The following is a 16,934-nucleotide window of genomic DNA, read 5'->3' as shown; positions in this document are numbered from 1 at the left end:
TTCCATCAAATCAAAGATTACAAGGGGTGCCGTTCATCAACCTGGCTATCACATGATTGCTTGTAACTTTGTCTCACATACAACACATGGGCGGCGTTGCAAAAAGTAAACGTAAAAAAAGCCGGAGAGTGAAAATTTATGGTTCATTTGCAAAAAGTTGCGATAAATAGATATTTTTGTTTTGCGTTTTAGACCATTACTTTTCATTTTCATCCCTACTTTTTACTTTACGTGGTTCCATCTAATATGTCTCAGTGCTCTGTTTTTGTCGGCCCTGAAGCGGCGCAAGGGGAGGGCCGTATCAGACGATCCGTTCTTGCCAAAGATGATGTTGTCGATACGCCTGCTCAAGGTGTTCATACCCTCTATGACGTGCTACAGTATAGTGTCCGTCATCGCCCCGAAAATAACGCCATGGCGTCGCGTCGCGTCGAAAAAATCATTGAAGAAGAGAAAGAAGTTGTTAAGATCGTCGAGGGTGTCCAACACAAGGAAATGAAAAAGTGGAAATACTTCCAACTTTCGCCTTATAGTTACATGACGTATCGTGAAGTGTCCGACGTCGCACATCGCATCGGTTGTGGTTTGTCCCACCTTGGTATTGCAGCTAAATCTAAGATCGAAATCTTCGCACCGACAAGGTAAATTTTTATATAGAAAAATCTGGGTAGTTTTTCATTTGGCACTGACACATGATCTATCCGTTTGTAGCATTGATTGGATGTTGATGGCCCATGGAGCCTTCACTCAGAATATGACCATTGTCACTGCATATGATACGCTCGGTGCGGAGGGACTGTTGCACTCGATCAACGAAAGTGAAGTGAAGGCCGTGTTTACACATGCTGATCTCCTCAAGACTGTAACCTCCATTCTTCCGAATGTCGAAACGAACCCGATTCATGTCATCTACAGTGGCGAAGCCGATGAAGCAACTCTTCAAAAAGTGCGCGAAATTATTGGCGACAACATTTATTCCCTGGACCAGTTGAAAGAGCTGGGTCAAAGTAATCCCAAACCTGTTGTCAAGCCTAGCCGTGATGATATGTGTTGTATCATGTATACCTCGGGAAGTACCGGAAATCCTAAAGGCGTAGTGTTGAACCATTCCAATCTTGTGGCAGCCAGTAAGTAAATGCGAAGAGGAAAAGAGAAAGTGCTACAAAATGTGAGTAAAATGACTGATTGGTGTTTTTCCTACAGTTGCTGGTGTCGATACACTTCTTGGCCATCACATTAGCAGCGAAGATTCCATCATGGCGTACCTTCCACTGGCACATGTGCTTGAATTCCTAGTCGAAAATCTGTGCCTCTTCTGGGGTGTCGCTCTTGGTTTTGGTAACCCACGAACATTGACGGATGCTTCGGTTCGTAACTGTCAAGGCGATATCAAGGAATTCCGACCAACTCTGCTGACCGGTGTGCCTGCTGTGTGGGAATCTATTCGCAAAGGCGTGTTGAATAACGTGAGCAAGACCGGGGGTGCTGCTGAAGCCATTTTCCATCGTGCCGTAGCTACCAAGGCTTGGTTGATGGATCGCGGTCTTCCTACAGGATGGTTAGACGCCGCAGTATTTAACAAGGTGAAGGAACAAGTGGGCGGTCGTCTACGTTTTGGTCTTTCCGGCGGTGCTCCTTTAGCTCATGAAACACAACAGTTTCTGTCCGTGACCCTCGCCCCTATCCTCGGTGGTTATGGTATGACAGAGTCGGTCGGCATGTGTGCGATCATGACCCCCGAGTTTTATAAGATTGGCGCGGTCGGAAGTATCGTTCCCTGTTGCGAGGTGAAGCTTGTGGATGTGCCGGACGCAGGTTACTTATCAACCAATACACCAAAGCCTCAAGGCGAAATCTGGGTGCGCGGACCTTCCATCACCACCGGCTACTGGAAACGAGACGATATCACAAAGGAGACCATCACTGAAGACAACTGGTTGCGTACGGGTGATGTGGGTGAATGGAATGAAGACGGTTCGTTGTCGGTGATTGACCGTATCAAGAATCTCGTGAAACTGAGCAACGGTGAATACATTGCGCTCGAAAAACTGGAATCTGTTTACAAGACCGCTTTGGGTGTGGGCAATATTTGTGTGTACGGTGATTCGTTGCGTCCTAAGCCCGTGGCTTTGGTATGTCCCGTGGAACCTAAACTGCGACAGATGGTGGAAGAAGCCGGTATTGACGCACACGGTTCGCTCGAAGATGTATGCAAGGACGAACGCGTGCGAAAATTGGTGTTGCAGCAGCTTTTGGACCAAGGCAAAAAGAGTGGTTTGAAACCTGCCGAGTTATTGGTGAATGTTTATCTTTGTGCTGATGAATGGACAACCGATAATGTAAGCCCAATCACATTGAAGCAGTTTGACATCGGATGACCATTGTTTATTGACGGAAACTGCAAACTCTAAATTAGGGCATGCTTACAGCTGCGCAGAAATTGAAGCGTCAGCAGATCAACAAGACGTACAAATTCGCATTAGACGAGATGTAAGTGGACAATTCATGTTATACAATATATGCAGCTTCGTCGGTATACTCTTGCTAATTCATGATGCTAGGAATGCCGCTCAAAAGAATTAAACGCGCTTTTGGATGTCGGCTCTTTATATCCCTTCCACTATTTCATTTTTTTCCTCTTTTTTTTTCATTCCATGCAACCTCATTATAATAAAAACGTCCCATACCGAAACCAAGTGCTGTTGCCAGCTGTTAAATTGCGATTTGGAATAATATGATGCTATGTTATTATTTAACACGATACTGCATGGGAAAACTCGAGTTGATCATTGTTCCATTGTGGTCCGTGCGTTTGCATTTGGATTCAATCTTATTATTGCTGACTGGGGATTGAGAAGGCCGTAGTATTCTGTCAACAACCAGCGTCAGATGATCCTCATATGCACAATAGCCAAAAAAGCCAGGCAAAAGGATAAGTTAAGCTTAATGGCCAAAATGAAGCATGGAATACAGGGAAATTGGAAAGACAGGATAAGATGCGCCATTGACACTAAGATTTGAACGGGAAATTGTGCCCCAACCAAAATGCGACCACGATGGTGGATTTCTTTTGATCCCCTTGGTTTGCTTCGTTTAGAACCCCAACGTTTCCCCTCCATCTGCAGGAGTAGCGAGATAACTATACCTGAAAATCTGCAGTAAAATCTACAGATAAAAGCCTATTTTGACATTCGCGTGCTAAATAATGATATACCAATTTTATGGCCATTGTTTTCTTTCTCCACGTTTTCTCTTTCTTCTCACTTTCTTTGTAATGGCCAAGCACTCATTCTGGTTTCGGTGTTTTAATTGCGGCTGCACTGCTGCAGTCTCATCCAAATGAAAACTGTTTCAATAGAAAGCATGCATCTATTTTCGTTCCAAATGAAGCTAATATTGCCAAAGGGGAAAAATCCATAGTATGGTAATTTCCAGCGTTCCTTTATGTCAGCATTGTGACGTTATGGAGACAGCTCACGACAGCCACACGGGATGCTTGAATCGAAGCAAAGGAAAACCAGCCGATGAGTAACAGAGAAAAGGGAAAAAAAAACCCATCAGAATAGATCCAAGTGTTTTCATGACGCTAGTATTCCTTTTTTTTTTTTTTTTTTTTTTTTTTTTTTGGTTGGGGAAAGAAAATAGAAGACTGAGAGGTCAACTAACGAATAAGGGGCGAGGATTGCTGCTGGTTGGTTCCATGAATGCACGACAGGGCAAGGGGGATTTCTTTAGAGAAGCGTCTTTATCCTCATTCCTGTTCTTTTCTTATTGTTACTTTTTTTTATCTATTTTTTTTTTATTTATATCTTTTTTTGATTGTTATAAATATTATACATTATATTCAAGTAAGCAGAAACAAGAACAATATCCATAATGTAACCATGACAAACTTTTCATATAAAGCGAATTATCTCCCATAGCAGATTTTGCCAATAAAAAAAAAAAGATTCAGCAACACTGACTGTGCTAAGCCATACAACTGTATCACCTATGACGAAGGTTGACGACTGTGCCATGGACCCATTGATGAAATCGCATCAGCATTGGATGGATTTACCAATGTTGGCTGCTGACGGACGGACTTCCAAGCCGTTTTTGGTCACCTCCATTCCCACCCCCAAACCCACTGATTTTCACTGTTCCAATCATAACGATGCCTCTCATGGGATGGAAGACAAAGATCCCTTACAATGCCGTGTTCTTGCTGCTGAAAGTGAAGGTGTGGATGCACAGGAGAAACATGCCATAGAAAAAGACGAACTTATTCAACGAGCTACTACAAGGTTGCGCCGCCGTTTACTTGAAGAAGGCGTAGGCGATGTTATGCAAGAAATCACCCGACTGCAGAACGAACTTGAATTTCTACGCATGGATATGACGGTCACCATGGATAAAATTACGGAGATGGAGCATCAAAGCACCAAGATGGATATCACGAAGCAAAATCGCCAGTTGGATGTCCTTGAGCGACGTTTCCAGGCTCACAAACATCAGCTGGATCGACTCACCGGCTCCACCCCAATGGAAAAGAATAGTGCGCATGAGACCATGCAGTCACAGGAATCCTCGTTGTTATCGCTTTCAGCTATTTCCATGTCCCGTCTGTCATCGCTGTCGTTGGTGTCGTCCCTTTTCAGCCGATCAGGTCACAGCAGCACTGGCACAAGCGTGAGCAGCTTCAACGACGATCAGGACCCCAGCTCGGCCGATGATGTCAGTGTGCGTTCCTCATGCTGCAATATTGACGCTACGAACGATCCCGAGGAACAGCAACGACGATCAAGACGTCGCACGCGTGTTAAGCATCATCGTCAGCGCTACCAGCGCCGCTTGCAATCACAAGATACCGCGTTCATCGAGGAGTTGGCTTGGCAGAATGTTCATGAGAAATGCAACCAGTACGAAAATATCAGACAATTTCAACCAGAATCCTTGCTTTACAGACCTTCAGAATGCAATGCCCATTTTTATGGCAACTATCAGACGAAATTTGGTGAAAATGACCTGGATGAAGACACCTATTCCCTTCCCTCTGGCATGATGTCGCCTTTACCCACGAGGATACCGCAGAATTTTATGGATCCAGGCCGGCAGAATGCTTACAACAGTGATTCCTATGGACGCTACTCCCATGATTCTGCAGCTTCCAGTGAAGCATCCTTCCATGTATCTCTCGCATCGGTCGCTTCTACGCTTTCGCTGCCTCAACGATTGACAGATAACCTCTTGTACGACCGTCGTTTATTGCACCGTCATCCTTTATCTCCTTTTTCGCCACCGTTGATGCCGTCGGATGACTATTTCCACCACGACGTGCCGCTGCCGACTGGACAACGTAACTTTTTGTATACCGAGGATCACAAGACACAGACTACGGACGAACCCGCTTCTCCAAATGATGTCCCCGCTTGTACCATGATAGTGCCGGAACGTAATGTTCTCGATGATGCCCTAAGCTATTTGAATGGTTTAGACGAGAATGATTCAGACGATGGTTTGCGCGAGGATCTTTACATGCTTCTACGTCATCCAGATTTGTCCCAACAACCATGGCCAGAAGCGCAAATGTATCTGCAACAACAGGAGCCTTCCATAGGCACACGCTCCGGGCTCCCACATTGGCTATGGAACTTGGCTTCTTCGGCGGTTCACACAGGTTGGCGATGGTGCCGATTTCTGAGTGTATTGATATTGGCTGTTATTATCAGTGTTGTCCAAGGCCCTGAAGACGTGGGAATGTCCCTTTGAACCCTTATTATGATACCTTTCTTTCCTTTCTATCCGCGAAACCCAGCTTTTTGTTTTGCTGATGATCTCTCTCTCTCTCTTTTTATGATGTTTCCTTCTTTAATCCGTGTACAAAATGCCCTATCGATCAGCCTCTATGACTAAGGTATCTGGTTTACTACAAGTATGATTATAATTATTTTTACTTTTATTTCCCTTGTTTCTCTATGTATCATGTTTCTCTTTTTTTTTATATATATATTCGTGTATGTATAAGTTTTTGCCTTCCCCTTTTCTTTGCTGCTTAGCTTTTTGTTCACGTTTTTGTTTCTTTTTTTTTTTTTTTTTATCTCTTAGGCTTGCCAACCACAACAGCCATATTTTTCCCCCTTACAGCACCATCTTTCGTTTACCCGCTTTATACATTGTATTTTCCATACACACTTATTTTTGACCGCCACATTCATATAAAAAATATCTATGCTCGCCACCTATTGGCCTCTGTTTTCTCCAATGACAATAATCGTTGTTCTTCCTTTTATGTTATTTTGAATGGATCAATCAACACTCATCTGCAGACGGCATAAAAACCGCGAGATAAAGAACGATAAAATCAGCAGGAACAAAAGATAACACAAAAAGATGTCAAACTAGGGGAATATAGGCAAACATTAAGCTTGGACGACGCGGGCATTGTGATGAGGAGCAGCTTGAACGTTGGTGATAGACTCGAGCATTTTCTCAATAGCCTTTTCCTTGTTCTCTGCCACTGCTGCCTGAATTTCGGCGATCTTTGCGTCAGTTTCGGTATCCACCTTGCTGTGGCTCTGGTCGGTCTCTCCCAAGTGCTGCAAAATCCCAAATAAATGATAAGTTATGTGAACGAACTTGGCAGGAACTGGAGTGAATGACTAACCTGTGACACGAAATTCTGGTACTCCTGGTTTTTCTGAGCCTTGAAGTCGTCGATTTCTTTGGCAGCCTCGGAGCGGGCATCCTTCAAGCGCTGCACTCGGTCTAAAAAAAGAGACGCCGCCAAGTTAGAGCTCCAACCACTCATCTTGAAAGTGAAATAGCACATGAAGCTTACATTGTTTGGCTTTTTGCACAATTTTGGCAGCCTCACGTTCGGCTTCCAAAAGCGTATTGATTCCTTGCGAGCTCGAAGCAGCCTTTCAACACAAACCAAAATTAGTATGTTGATTGCTTGATACTCACAGTTAACAGCATAAATACCATGTGTAATTGTGTTGAATGTGAGGTGAAAGAGGTGAAGTGGAAACCGAGATGGTCTTGAAACGCCGAAGTTAAGCTGGTTGTCGTCGTCACCACCCGTGCCTGTTTCCAGCTCCGCATTTCGCCCGGTTCTCATGAGTAAGATTACAGTCATCCTGATACACTTCAAATCCATATATTTGCATGGCATACATCATATTATTTCTTATGGATGATTTCGAATCATCTTTGGAACATGCTAAATAACTGATCCAGCGTGGAAAAATAGACTGATGAGATTAAATGCTGTTGTAGTCAATCGCACAACGTCAGTAACTCACTCATTGCATGCAAAATGTGGAACTTCTACTCAAATATTTACATAATGGTACGACAATTTGCCGTCGCGTCAGTTGTCTCCTTGAATGTAAGAAACTGTAAATTAGAGGGTATGCGTAATAGATTGTATGCCACACGCCATTTGCTCTTGGCCTAGTTTTCATCAACAGCGCAAAATTCCGTTTTTTGGTCACTATGGACATTTCTGTATCAAAGAACGAAACGATTATGGTATCTTCTTCTGCCATTTTATGGGGCTTGAAAATTAATCAGAGCGCTTATATGAGGGAACAGAAAGATTTTTTTTTTTTTAAAAAAAGTGATCAAATAGAAATAGTGAGGCATCGTCGCAGGGGAATGCGGAGTTGCACGGCTGGACCGTCGGGGTTCAAAACAAACGGGCGTTATTTTGTTCAACAGAGTCGGCCACTGTAGAATCTTTCTCTTTATTGTCTCCATCAGCGAAGCATGGTACGTGATTGAAGCCATCCAGACATGCATCCATAGCGTAATCCACTTCATCCATCGTTACTTGATACTAATCCATGATTTCTACTTCTTTTTTATCAATTTTGCGCCGCTTTGTTCTTTTGCATCTTTTCTAGTCGCACAGGTAATAAAATCGTCGCCATTTCCCCCCCTCTAGCCAATGATCCCAACATGAAGAAAGCATTCGAACGAATCGTAACTGATTAAATTGTTATTAATTGACGTATAGAAAGTACGAAGCTCCCCGTCACGGTCATTTGGGTTTCTCTCCCCGTAAGAGAACCAGATCTCACCGTGGTCGCTGCAAGGCCTTCCCCAAGGATGATCCCAAGAAGGCTGTTCACTTGACCGCTTTCATGGGTTACAAGGCCGGTATGACCCACATTGTCCGCGATTTGGAGCGTCCTGGTTCCAAGATGCACAAGAAGGAGATCGTCGAAGCTGTTACCGTTCTCGAAGTTCCCCCCATGGTCGTTATTGGTGTCGTTGGTTACGTCGAGACTCCCCGTGGTCTTCGCACTCTTACCACCGTCTGGGCCGAGCACTTGTCTGAGGAGGCTAAGCGTCGCTTCTACAAGAACTGGTACCGTTCCAAGAAGAAGGCTTTCACCAAGTACGCCCAGAAGTACGCTGAAGGTGCCAAGGATGTCACTCGTGAACTCGAGCGCATCAAGAAGTACTGCTCTGTCGTCCGTGTCATTGCCCACACCCAGATCGGCAAGGCTAGACTCGGTCAGCGCAAGGCCCACCTTATGGAAATCCAGCTCAATGGTGGTAACATTGCTCAGAAGGTTGACTGGGCCCGCGAACACTTTGAAAAGGAAGTTACCGTTGGCTCCGTTTTCGAACAGGATGAGATGATCGATATCATCGGTACTACCAAGGGTCACGGTTTCGAAGGTGTCACCCACCGTTGGGGTACCAAGAAGCTTCCCCGCAAGACCCATCGTGGTCTCCGTAAGGTTGCCTGTATTGGTGCCTGGCATCCTTCCCGTGTCATGTACTCGGTTCCCCGTGCTGGTCAGCGCGGTTACCACCGTCGTACTGAAATCAACAAGAAGATTTACCGCATTGCTAACGGTGCTGACAAGAAGTCTGGTGCTACCGAATACGATATCACCGACAAGAACATCACTCCCATGGGTGGTTTCCCCCACTACGGTATTGTCAACGAAGACTTTGTCATGATCAAGGGTTGCTGTGCTGGTGCCAAGAAGAGAGTCTTGACTCTTCGCAAGTCTTTGATGGTCCACACCAAGCGTTCCGCTTTGGAAAAGGTCAGCCTCAAGTTCATCGATACTTCTTCCAAGTTCGGTCACGGTCGTTTCCAGACTGCTGCCGAGAAGCACCAGTTCATGGGTACCCTCAAGAAGGATCTCTAAATGTGTGTCTTTCTGCAATCGCTTGCTGAAGAATAAATGTGAAAAACTTGCCTTTGGCTTGTTTTTGTTCATCTCTTAATTTAGATTTTTTTTTCTGTTTTGTGGTATATGTGTCTACATGTAGGGTGCTTTTGGATGTGCATTTGTGTATGCTTCTAGCGCTGCACTGCGATTGGGTTTTTTTTTTTTTTTTTTTTTTTTTGTCTTTGACCGATTCGATTGTCCATTTTCCCCTGTCACCCGGGTTGTTGTCTGATCACTGTCTGGCCAATGACAGTCGATATACGATGATGCTTCTTTTTTTAGTTGTGGATGTTGGCTTTTATTGGCTATGTTCAATGCATGAACGTTGGTTCTTGGCTTTTATTGAGTTTGATTATCTTTCTCAGTGGGCGGATTGAATCTCCGACGATCTAGGTGAACCGTGTGAGGCTTGATGTCATGTCATGAATGAAACCAGAAATGGGCGGCTCACCTTTGTCTGTCTTTGATTCTTATCCTTTTGTTTTCGCCTTATCTTTGCTCTTTACTCTTTTGTTGCCATTTCTTATTTATGGCGAATATAAGTCCATTATCTGCTGCAAACGTAGGTTTGGACTCTCAGGACGACTGCCCTGGTTCCGTCTTATCCAGTTCTCCGCCTACGCCCGGTCCTAGAGACGAAACACCGTCCTTCCATGCTTTTCTAGATCGTCACGCTTGGTCGCGCAAACCACTCCATTCGCCACCGTCAACCAATCAAGTGAATCTGCCATCGGCTATCGATGTCGGTGGTATTCCTCTTCCTACGAGTTTTAGCCGTCGTCGTGATTCGCTCTCCTTTCCAGTCGCCGACACTTCCGATGCTTGGCCATCTTCAGACACCCCTCGCTGCATGCAACAACCAAGCACACCGGTGCCAACATCCAAGGTGTTGGCAAGTCCTTGGCAGCCGTTACCTTGGTTTACCTCGAATATATGGAGCGACACCACCACAGCAACCACGCCGTCGTCGAATCATCCTGCAGCACCATTACGGCGTGTTTCCGAACATGTGTATTCCGAATTACCCATTGAAGCGCCCTGGGATCAGGCAAAGCAAGACCCTCGTTCCATCGCACATAACCCTCCGCCTATCAAAAAGGGGACTCGTACTGCTTGTCCGGGACCCATTGCGCACTACAGCGTTCCTTTGAATCGAAGAGGATCGGTACTGGTGGGCGAAACTTGGCTAACGCCATCGCATCAGGACTTGAATATGGGAGCCGATGTCAATCGTCGCAGTGGATTGTTTGATTCTATCTGGTCTTCATCGTCGTCCACTGCAACTCAGAAAAATATCGACGACTGGAAACACCGACGTTACTCTTCGCATATGACGGATTACTGGCTGTCCACGGTTGTGGAAGATTTGGAAGGCCTAAGGTAAAATACAGAAATAGACTCCTATGGTGGGAAAATCTATCAGTCGACTCACTTGGATCATTTTGTGATAGATGCGATGAAATTCGGCGTCATTCCGTTGCCGGCGTGCCTTTGGGTGCCGGTCGTCCTAAATCAGGAACCACCGATAGCCATCATAAACAACAGCGACAGCAGCAACAGATATTGCATCAGGACCTGTTAAACCATATTGACGACTATTTTGCGACCCCTAGAAATACAGCACCCTCCTCGAATGCAACAGACATCAAAAATACCGAATCGCAGCAACAACAGCATCTTGGCAAGGGGGTGCCACTCCATCAGTTTTTGGACACAACACGCTTATTCTGTGTCCAATTCAAGGTGGGACGTACGGAACTGGTTCATGTGGACGAAAAGGACGAAAATACCGTGCGGCCAAAAATAGGGGACTTGGTGATCGTGGAAGGTGACCGTGGTCAAGATCTAGGCACCGTCATCAAGGACGATTTGACCGTGGCCGATCTTGTCAAAAAGCAATCCGAATCCGAGAACAACGCTATGTCTGACCTCATCACTTACCAAACCACATTGAAAGATCTTCATGTCAAACGTCTGTACCGACTTGCCACTGCTTGCGAACGAGCCATGCTGGATGACAAGCTTCGTGACGAGCAAGCGGCCTTGCTGGATTGCCAGGCGCGTGTACGACAAAAGAATTTACCTATGGATGTGGTTGATGCTGAATACCAATGGTAAGGACAAATTTTTCTGACAATTTCTACCATATACCAGTCTTAACGCGTGTTCGTCTCTTTTTTCTTCTTATTTAGGGATCGTCGTAAACTGACCTTCTACTTTGTGGCCAATGAACGAATTGATTTCCGCGAACTCGTCCGCGAGTTATTCAAGCTTTACAAAACACGGATTTGGATGTGTGCCACCACCAAATCCTGTGAACAAATGAACCTCTCTTGAAGAATTGATTATAGACATATTTGCTTATTCCCCCAAAACTTTGCCTTTTTTCTTTCCAGCGGTTTTCGCAGCTCTTTTTTTTTTTCACTTGTTCGTTTTTATCATATGTGCTCTTTTTTTTTACTCTTTCTTTCATTTCACACAGCATTGTAAACCTAGCTATATCAACATCTTTGGTACCCTTTCCCTTTCCCCCTCTCCCCTTTTATATCACCATAGGCATCGTATCGGATGCGTTCAAAGACAAAAAATAGTCAGTGATTTGCTTACATATGAAATATATCCTTCCTTGTTCCCCCTTCTTTCTTACTTATCACTCAAATATAAAATATTGTGTCCATTTGGTAGGACCCTTGAGAAATGGGTTGACATAACATAGGTAATAGGATCCGAGCTTTTTATAAGTTTATCTTGGTTATCGTTTGTGCAATGATGCAGTGAGGCGAACGTTAAAATAAAGTCAAGCGCTGATGTTGTAGCTAACGTCCGACGAGAAGGAACGAGCCGTCTATCTGCCGGTAGACTCAGAGATAATCTTTTTTTGCCACCTGTTTGTTTGAAGATACATTGATTGTTCTCGTGTGCATGAGCTTGAAAGCGGGATAAGTGGCTTTGCAGCCAATATTTACGGCAACCCATCTTCATTGTTGTCTCGTGCATGGGCTATTGTTCGCTTGTTTTAGACATTCATCGGGTCCCTTTATTGGGCGATATTATTGCTCACATCAGGTTATTCAAAACATTCGCTTTCTATAACTTGTCTCTTTTCTATCTGTCAATTCTCAAAAAAAAAAGATATTTTCCATAGACTCTTTATATTTACAATTTTTTTTATTTTTGCTCCCTTCCTTTGTTTCCTTAGTCCAAGACCGTGGGGCCTAACTTTTTCATCTATACATAATGCTTAAATCCATGGTCTCTGCACTGCTGCAATCGCTTACCATGATCATCTTTTTATTATCGGCTATTCCATTAATCGTCCATTTTCGGCTGCGCAACTGGCCCGCTTTCTACATCTCTCTGTGGTTAACTGTATATAACTTGATCCAGTTCGCCAATATCACACTGAGCCAACACATCTTCGATGACTCAAAGCAGGATAATATTTATCAATTTTGCACAATCTATGCGGGAACCACCACAGCACTCCAATTAGCTATTTCATTTGGCAGTTTTCGACTATTGCAGCAACTGTGCTCTCTTGTAACGCCAGCAGAACGATGGACGCTTCGGAAACGTTTGCTCGGGGTGTTGTCGTCCTCACGAAAGGCGAGCGACAGCGATGCAGATCATACAACACACCGTTCAGTCTCCAGCACGATCATCTACTCAGCTTCTCACACATCGAGCCATTCCTCATTTGGTTCTTGGTACAGATCGAGAATTGCCGTCTATCACAGCCGAATCACCGATTTCTTTTGGGGAATCGCACTACCGATAGCCCTTATTGTAATATGGAAAACATCCTCTGCTACCTTGCCAAAAAACCAAGACGCATTCCAATACGTCTATCTTTCCGGTGTGGGATGTGCCATGGTCATGGTCGACAGCTTACTCTCGGTTTTAATATTGTGTATTACGCCTGCTGTCATGTCGGCATGCAGCCTCTATTATACTGGTAAGTAAGTGCTATTTCTTGTATCTTGTCTAACAAGTGAACCAACAAAATGCCTTTTTTTTCGCATATCGTAGTTTATATCATCGTACGACTGGCGTCCAGTCGCCGTGCTCTGAACGCCCTGTTAGCCGAAAGAACATCCATCAGCCAGTCCACCTTTCAACGACTGGTCGGATTTTGTGCGTTTTATGATATCATTGCCATGGTTTATACTATTTACAGCATGGTCTATTTTTTCACAAATACTGCACCGACCATCCCGATGCCAGAAGACGAATTGATCATGCTCAACAAACTCGCATTGTGGTCGAAACCCTTGATATCACCTACTATTCTACTTTTGGCTGTCCTGTCACTGGCGTGGATATTATTCTTTGGTAAAGTATTGCATTTTAAGGATCAACAAAGGAAGATGTGGAATGCTAACCGTGATCTAGGAACGAATACGGAAGCCATCAATATGTATCGTCAAATCTACGGGTCAACGAAACGCGTTTTTTTGCGTTTTTCCACACAATCGACCCCCCCTCGTTCGGTCCTTTTGAAAGGCCAGATATGTGAATCGTTATCATCCTGTAACTTGCGACAACCATGCTCAACATCCGTGGATTCAGTATCGCAAATAACTCTGGTGTATGCGAATGCCCCTCCTGCAGCAAGCCATGAATTCATCAATATGAGGAATATTCCCCACAGCATACATGCGTACGATATACTTTTTCCACCGTCTGCACATCTACAAAGGAGAAACACTTATCTTTAATGCAGCTTCATGTTGCCAGTCATCCTCATTTTTTTCCTCCAACTTACTGTATTTCTCATGTTTCTACACCAAAAACACATATACACACACTCTGCCCCATGCTCATTTGCCACTCGATTTTTTCCTCCTGCATGTCTGCAGCTTGCTCCAGAATAAACAACATGTCAGCTGCTCATCTCTATACCCTCGTTCCAGGTTCACATCTAAAATGCTCAAAAAGAAAGAAAAAATATTATCCAATCATCAGATGCCCGTAGCAGTTCGTGCGCTCATGAGTCTCCGTCGCAGATCATTCGGTCTGCGAGCATGTAGGAAATGGAAAGACTGTTCGCAGTGACGAACAGCACTTTGCATTTTGAATTCACTTTTTCTTTTTCTTTTTGCCAAAGAACCTAAAAAGAAAAGCGGTTTAAACTATGGATACATTGTCAAGTTATGCAGTTCTGTAATATGATCAATAGAGTGTGCAGTAACACGCATCTGTGTTTTGATCCTAAAAGACTGACGAATGGGTTCACCCACAGGATAGGCGAAAAAGATATCGCCAGCACAGAACGGTTTTCTGCCTTTCCAAACACCATTCATCTATCTTTATTCTGACATTAACAAGGTTGCACAGTTGCCCACAGTGACATGTCGTTGTCTGGTGTCGCATAGGAAACAAAGCAAGCGCGCCATCGCATAAACATACCGTTCTCAGTGCATTTAATTGAATTTTCGTATGTTTAGCAGAAATGCAGGTCTTTTTGCCTCAATGGTCGGGCTAGAAGGTTTGAACCCAACGTATGATTTTTTAAGCATTCCAATGCACCCTGCCAATAACTGCTTGTTTCAATGTCTGACATTTCACCCTTGACTTACTATGACCCGATTTAGCCCTCTCGCTTCCTTCGTGCCTGAATTTTTTCTTTTTCACCACAAATGCTTTTCATCAAGGCTCCTCCGCCCTGAAGTTATATGCAACAACAACAACAGCTACAACAACGACAACATCCAGCACACAACAGATGAAAACTCGTTCTAACCAATAGTCTATTTACAAAGTATAACAAAGAGTTACATGAGCGTCCTTTTCTTCTATGTCTTGTCTGGTCGTGCCACAGAGGTTTCCAGCTTGTCACCAAGTTTGACAAATGTGTGACGGAGAACGCGAGAATCCACAAGCAATTTTTTACCAAGATCTTGCACAATCAGGGGATTGGCATCGAAATGCATAACCCAATATCTACAAAACGATGGCTCCCCGTTAATACCATGCCATTCACATGATCTAAAAGGTCCCACGACCGAAGAAAAAAATTCGGGTACGTACTGTCCCTCTGTAAAATACTGTTGATGACGCTTGATACGATGCGGTAATCGAAGGTCGCCCCAGTTGTCGAAACCACGTACAACTCCCCCTCGTTGGAGTACTTGGGTTGCCGAGGTTTTAATGAGATCTTTCAGATTACTCTAGAAGCACGATAAAACAGACATTGAGCATGAAGCATTTTACGAACACAAGGTAAATCATATACCTCGACAAGATGAGCTCGAGCGATGCAAACCAGCTCGTAGAAAGGCATTGTGTCTGCAACGGTTGGGTTAAAACGGATATGTAGGCGGTGTTATTTTTTTGTTATTTGTTTGCCTGTTGATGACCCCCTTAAACACGGTCACGCCGTCTGTGTGACTTGCCTTCCCAAAACCAGAAATTCAATTTTATCCCTTTTGAGATCGGAAAAAACCTCACGCCCACGCAAAAAGCCTGTCCCAATCGCCTGCATAAAAAAAAAGTTGATAAATGCGGATCATGCACATCAAAAATTTTCTTCTTGTTGAACCCTTTTCCACATTTCTTTTACTTCATCTTTTTTAATTCATTATGTTATCATTTCACCTCCTCCTTTGCATCGTACCAGTTATCGTGCTCGCAGCACCGTTTTCCGACATGGATCAGAATGTCGTATCTGTCAGTAAGAGGTCCTTGTTGAACGCTTTTCGGTCTATATACGCGCATCCATTAAGTTTCTCAGGTATGTAAGCCATGCATGCCTCATATTCAACAGCAATGCTCATCTGTGCCCTACTAGAGCACCAGGGAAATACCAAGTTTGCTAAGCTGGATGCACCGCAGCCTTCCTCGCCATCCATCTGGTTAGATATGGGCAAGGACGGTGATACTGTTGTCATCACGCCTGGTCAATACCGTTGGGCCATTCGAAAATGCTCTACCCGTCATGTGAAACAAGCATTGAGACCGAGTAACTGCATGCGCCTGTCTGTTGACATTGTAACCATCACGCCGGCCGATGGATTAACCGTAGAAGGCCCGTCTGCACGATCTCATAATTCTTTAAAAGATGCAACGCAGACCGAGCTGCGACTGTTGGCATGGCGCTGTGAGCAACACGGAGCCGATGGCGACTTGAAACCCTGGGCCGATATTGAAATTGTACAAAAGATGATCTCAGCGGACAACAAGGATCTGATGGAAGGACAAGCAACAACCGTGATGGGAGCTAATATAGATATGAAAGACGGTGCAACGGTGGAGCGGTCAAGAAAGACCATGTTTGAACAGATCGTTACAAACGACATTGTATTTTAGAAATATGGATATAACCCGATTTCTTTCATCTTTTGTACATATAAACCATTTACCCAACTTGCTGTCAGCAATCGTCCCCGCTAACCCATAACTCAACCGTGATTGCTCATCTTCTTTTCAACTCCAGAGGGTCCGATTTGCGAAACCTTAGAGCTACCGCAAGATGTCTGAAGATTTATCTTCTCGTAGATTTATAGCTTCCTGAATCTTTGCGAAGACCACGATCGTTATCTTCTTATTTATTAGAGAATCTGACTCTTTTTGTCTTTTTCTCACTTCATTCGAAGAACGGAATATCAAATTACACTACAACTGAAAAACAACCAGGCAATGAAAATGTTAAAAATTACCGCTTATCATCTCCGCACGAAAAGGAGACGGTCTCAAGCCAAAATGGAAAAAAAAGTGGTAAAAATCAATGACCATCCATTTGTAGTTCGTCAACAA

General features: G+C 44.2%; 9 protein-coding genes across 9 annotated transcripts; 7 read left to right on the top strand and 2 right to left on the bottom strand.

The window, feature by feature from the left end:
• The first annotated feature begins 129 nt into the window (after window positions 1–129).
• BYT42DRAFT_561233 (uncharacterized protein) lies at window positions 130–2,739 on the top strand. Its single transcript, XM_051567341.1, has 5 exons — window positions 130–641; window positions 712–1,127; window positions 1,204–2,339; window positions 2,417–2,490; window positions 2,562–2,739. The coding sequence occupies exons 1-5, from the start codon at window positions 247–249 to the stop codon at window positions 2,581–2,583; spliced, it is 2,043 nt and encodes a 680-aa protein (XP_051426598.1). The 5' UTR covers window positions 130–246; the 3' UTR covers window positions 2,584–2,739.
• Window positions 2,740–3,702: 963 nt separating this feature from the next.
• On the top strand, window positions 3,703–6,051 carry BYT42DRAFT_561230 (uncharacterized protein). The gene is made up of 2 exons (XM_051567340.1): window positions 3,703–3,848; window positions 3,924–6,051. The coding sequence occupies exon 2, from the start codon at window positions 3,994–3,996 to the stop codon at window positions 5,749–5,751; it is 1,758 nt and encodes a 585-aa protein (XP_051426597.1). The 5' UTR covers window positions 3,703–3,848; window positions 3,924–3,993; the 3' UTR covers window positions 5,752–6,051.
• Window positions 5,835–6,217, top strand: BYT42DRAFT_246687 (uncharacterized protein). Its single transcript, XM_051562692.1, has 2 exons — window positions 5,835–5,996; window positions 6,088–6,217. Exons 1-2 carry the CDS (start codon window positions 5,917–5,919, stop codon window positions 6,182–6,184), a joined length of 177 nt encoding a protein of 58 aa, XP_051426596.1. The 5' UTR covers window positions 5,835–5,916; the 3' UTR covers window positions 6,185–6,217.
• On the bottom strand, window positions 6,191–7,076 carry BYT42DRAFT_561227 (G subunit of V-type ATPase). The gene is made up of 4 exons (XM_051567339.1): window positions 6,967–7,076; window positions 6,821–6,902; window positions 6,647–6,747; window positions 6,191–6,578 (listed from the first exon to the last, which is right to left on the bottom strand). Exons 1-4 carry the CDS (start codon window positions 6,967–6,969, stop codon window positions 6,402–6,404), a joined length of 363 nt encoding a protein of 120 aa, XP_051426595.1. The 5' UTR covers window positions 6,970–7,076; the 3' UTR covers window positions 6,191–6,401.
• A 676-nt stretch (window positions 7,077–7,752) lies between these two features.
• Window positions 7,753–9,155, top strand: BYT42DRAFT_544020 (60S ribosomal protein L3; the record flags this gene model as incomplete). The annotated part of the gene is made up of 3 exons (XM_051565732.1): window positions 7,753–7,755; window positions 7,890–7,897; window positions 8,003–9,155. 3 exons carry the CDS (start codon window positions 7,753–7,755, stop codon window positions 9,153–9,155), a joined length of 1,164 nt encoding a protein of 387 aa, XP_051426594.1.
• Window positions 9,156–9,708: 553 nt separating this feature from the next.
• On the top strand, window positions 9,709–11,516 carry BYT42DRAFT_544019 (PSP1 C-terminal conserved region-domain-containing protein; the record flags this gene model as incomplete). Its single annotated transcript, XM_051565731.1, has 3 exons — window positions 9,709–10,559; window positions 10,631–11,293; window positions 11,372–11,516. The coding sequence occupies 3 exons, from the start codon at window positions 9,709–9,711 to the stop codon at window positions 11,514–11,516; spliced, it is 1,659 nt and encodes a 552-aa protein (XP_051426593.1).
• An 822-nt stretch (window positions 11,517–12,338) lies between these two features.
• BYT42DRAFT_642941 (uncharacterized protein) lies at window positions 12,339–13,993 on the top strand. Its single transcript, XM_051572595.1, has 4 exons — window positions 12,339–13,134; window positions 13,209–13,511; window positions 13,572–13,614; window positions 13,683–13,993. The coding sequence occupies exons 1-4, from the start codon at window positions 12,417–12,419 to the stop codon at window positions 13,693–13,695; spliced, it is 1,077 nt and encodes a 358-aa protein (XP_051426592.1). The 5' UTR covers window positions 12,339–12,416; the 3' UTR covers window positions 13,696–13,993.
• A 638-nt stretch (window positions 13,994–14,631) lies between these two features.
• Window positions 14,632–15,543, bottom strand: BYT42DRAFT_561218 (30S ribosomal protein S6). Its single transcript, XM_051567338.1, has 3 exons — window positions 15,415–15,543; window positions 15,210–15,349; window positions 14,632–15,122 (listed from the first exon to the last, which is right to left on the bottom strand). The coding sequence occupies exons 1-3, from the start codon at window positions 15,460–15,462 to the stop codon at window positions 14,975–14,977; spliced, it is 336 nt and encodes a 111-aa protein (XP_051426591.1). The 5' UTR covers window positions 15,463–15,543; the 3' UTR covers window positions 14,632–14,974.
• Window positions 15,544–15,721: 178 nt separating this feature from the next.
• Window positions 15,722–16,551, top strand: BYT42DRAFT_561217 (uncharacterized protein). Its single transcript, XM_051567337.1, has 2 exons — window positions 15,722–15,912; window positions 15,970–16,551. Exons 1-2 carry the CDS (start codon window positions 15,762–15,764, stop codon window positions 16,485–16,487), a joined length of 669 nt encoding a protein of 222 aa, XP_051426590.1. The 5' UTR covers window positions 15,722–15,761; the 3' UTR covers window positions 16,488–16,551.
• The last annotated feature ends 383 nt before the right edge of the window (window positions 16,552–16,934 follow it).

Source organism: Radiomyces spectabilis, assembly GCF_025331425.1.
Source record: "Radiomyces spectabilis strain NRRL 2753 chromosome Unknown BYT42scaffold_3, whole genome shotgun sequence".
NCBI lineage: Eukaryota > Fungi > Mucoromycota > Mucoromycetes > Mucorales > Radiomycetaceae > Radiomyces > Radiomyces spectabilis.
Note: the sequence above shows the minus strand (reverse complement) of the source record. Positions and strands in the feature narration are given on the sequence as shown.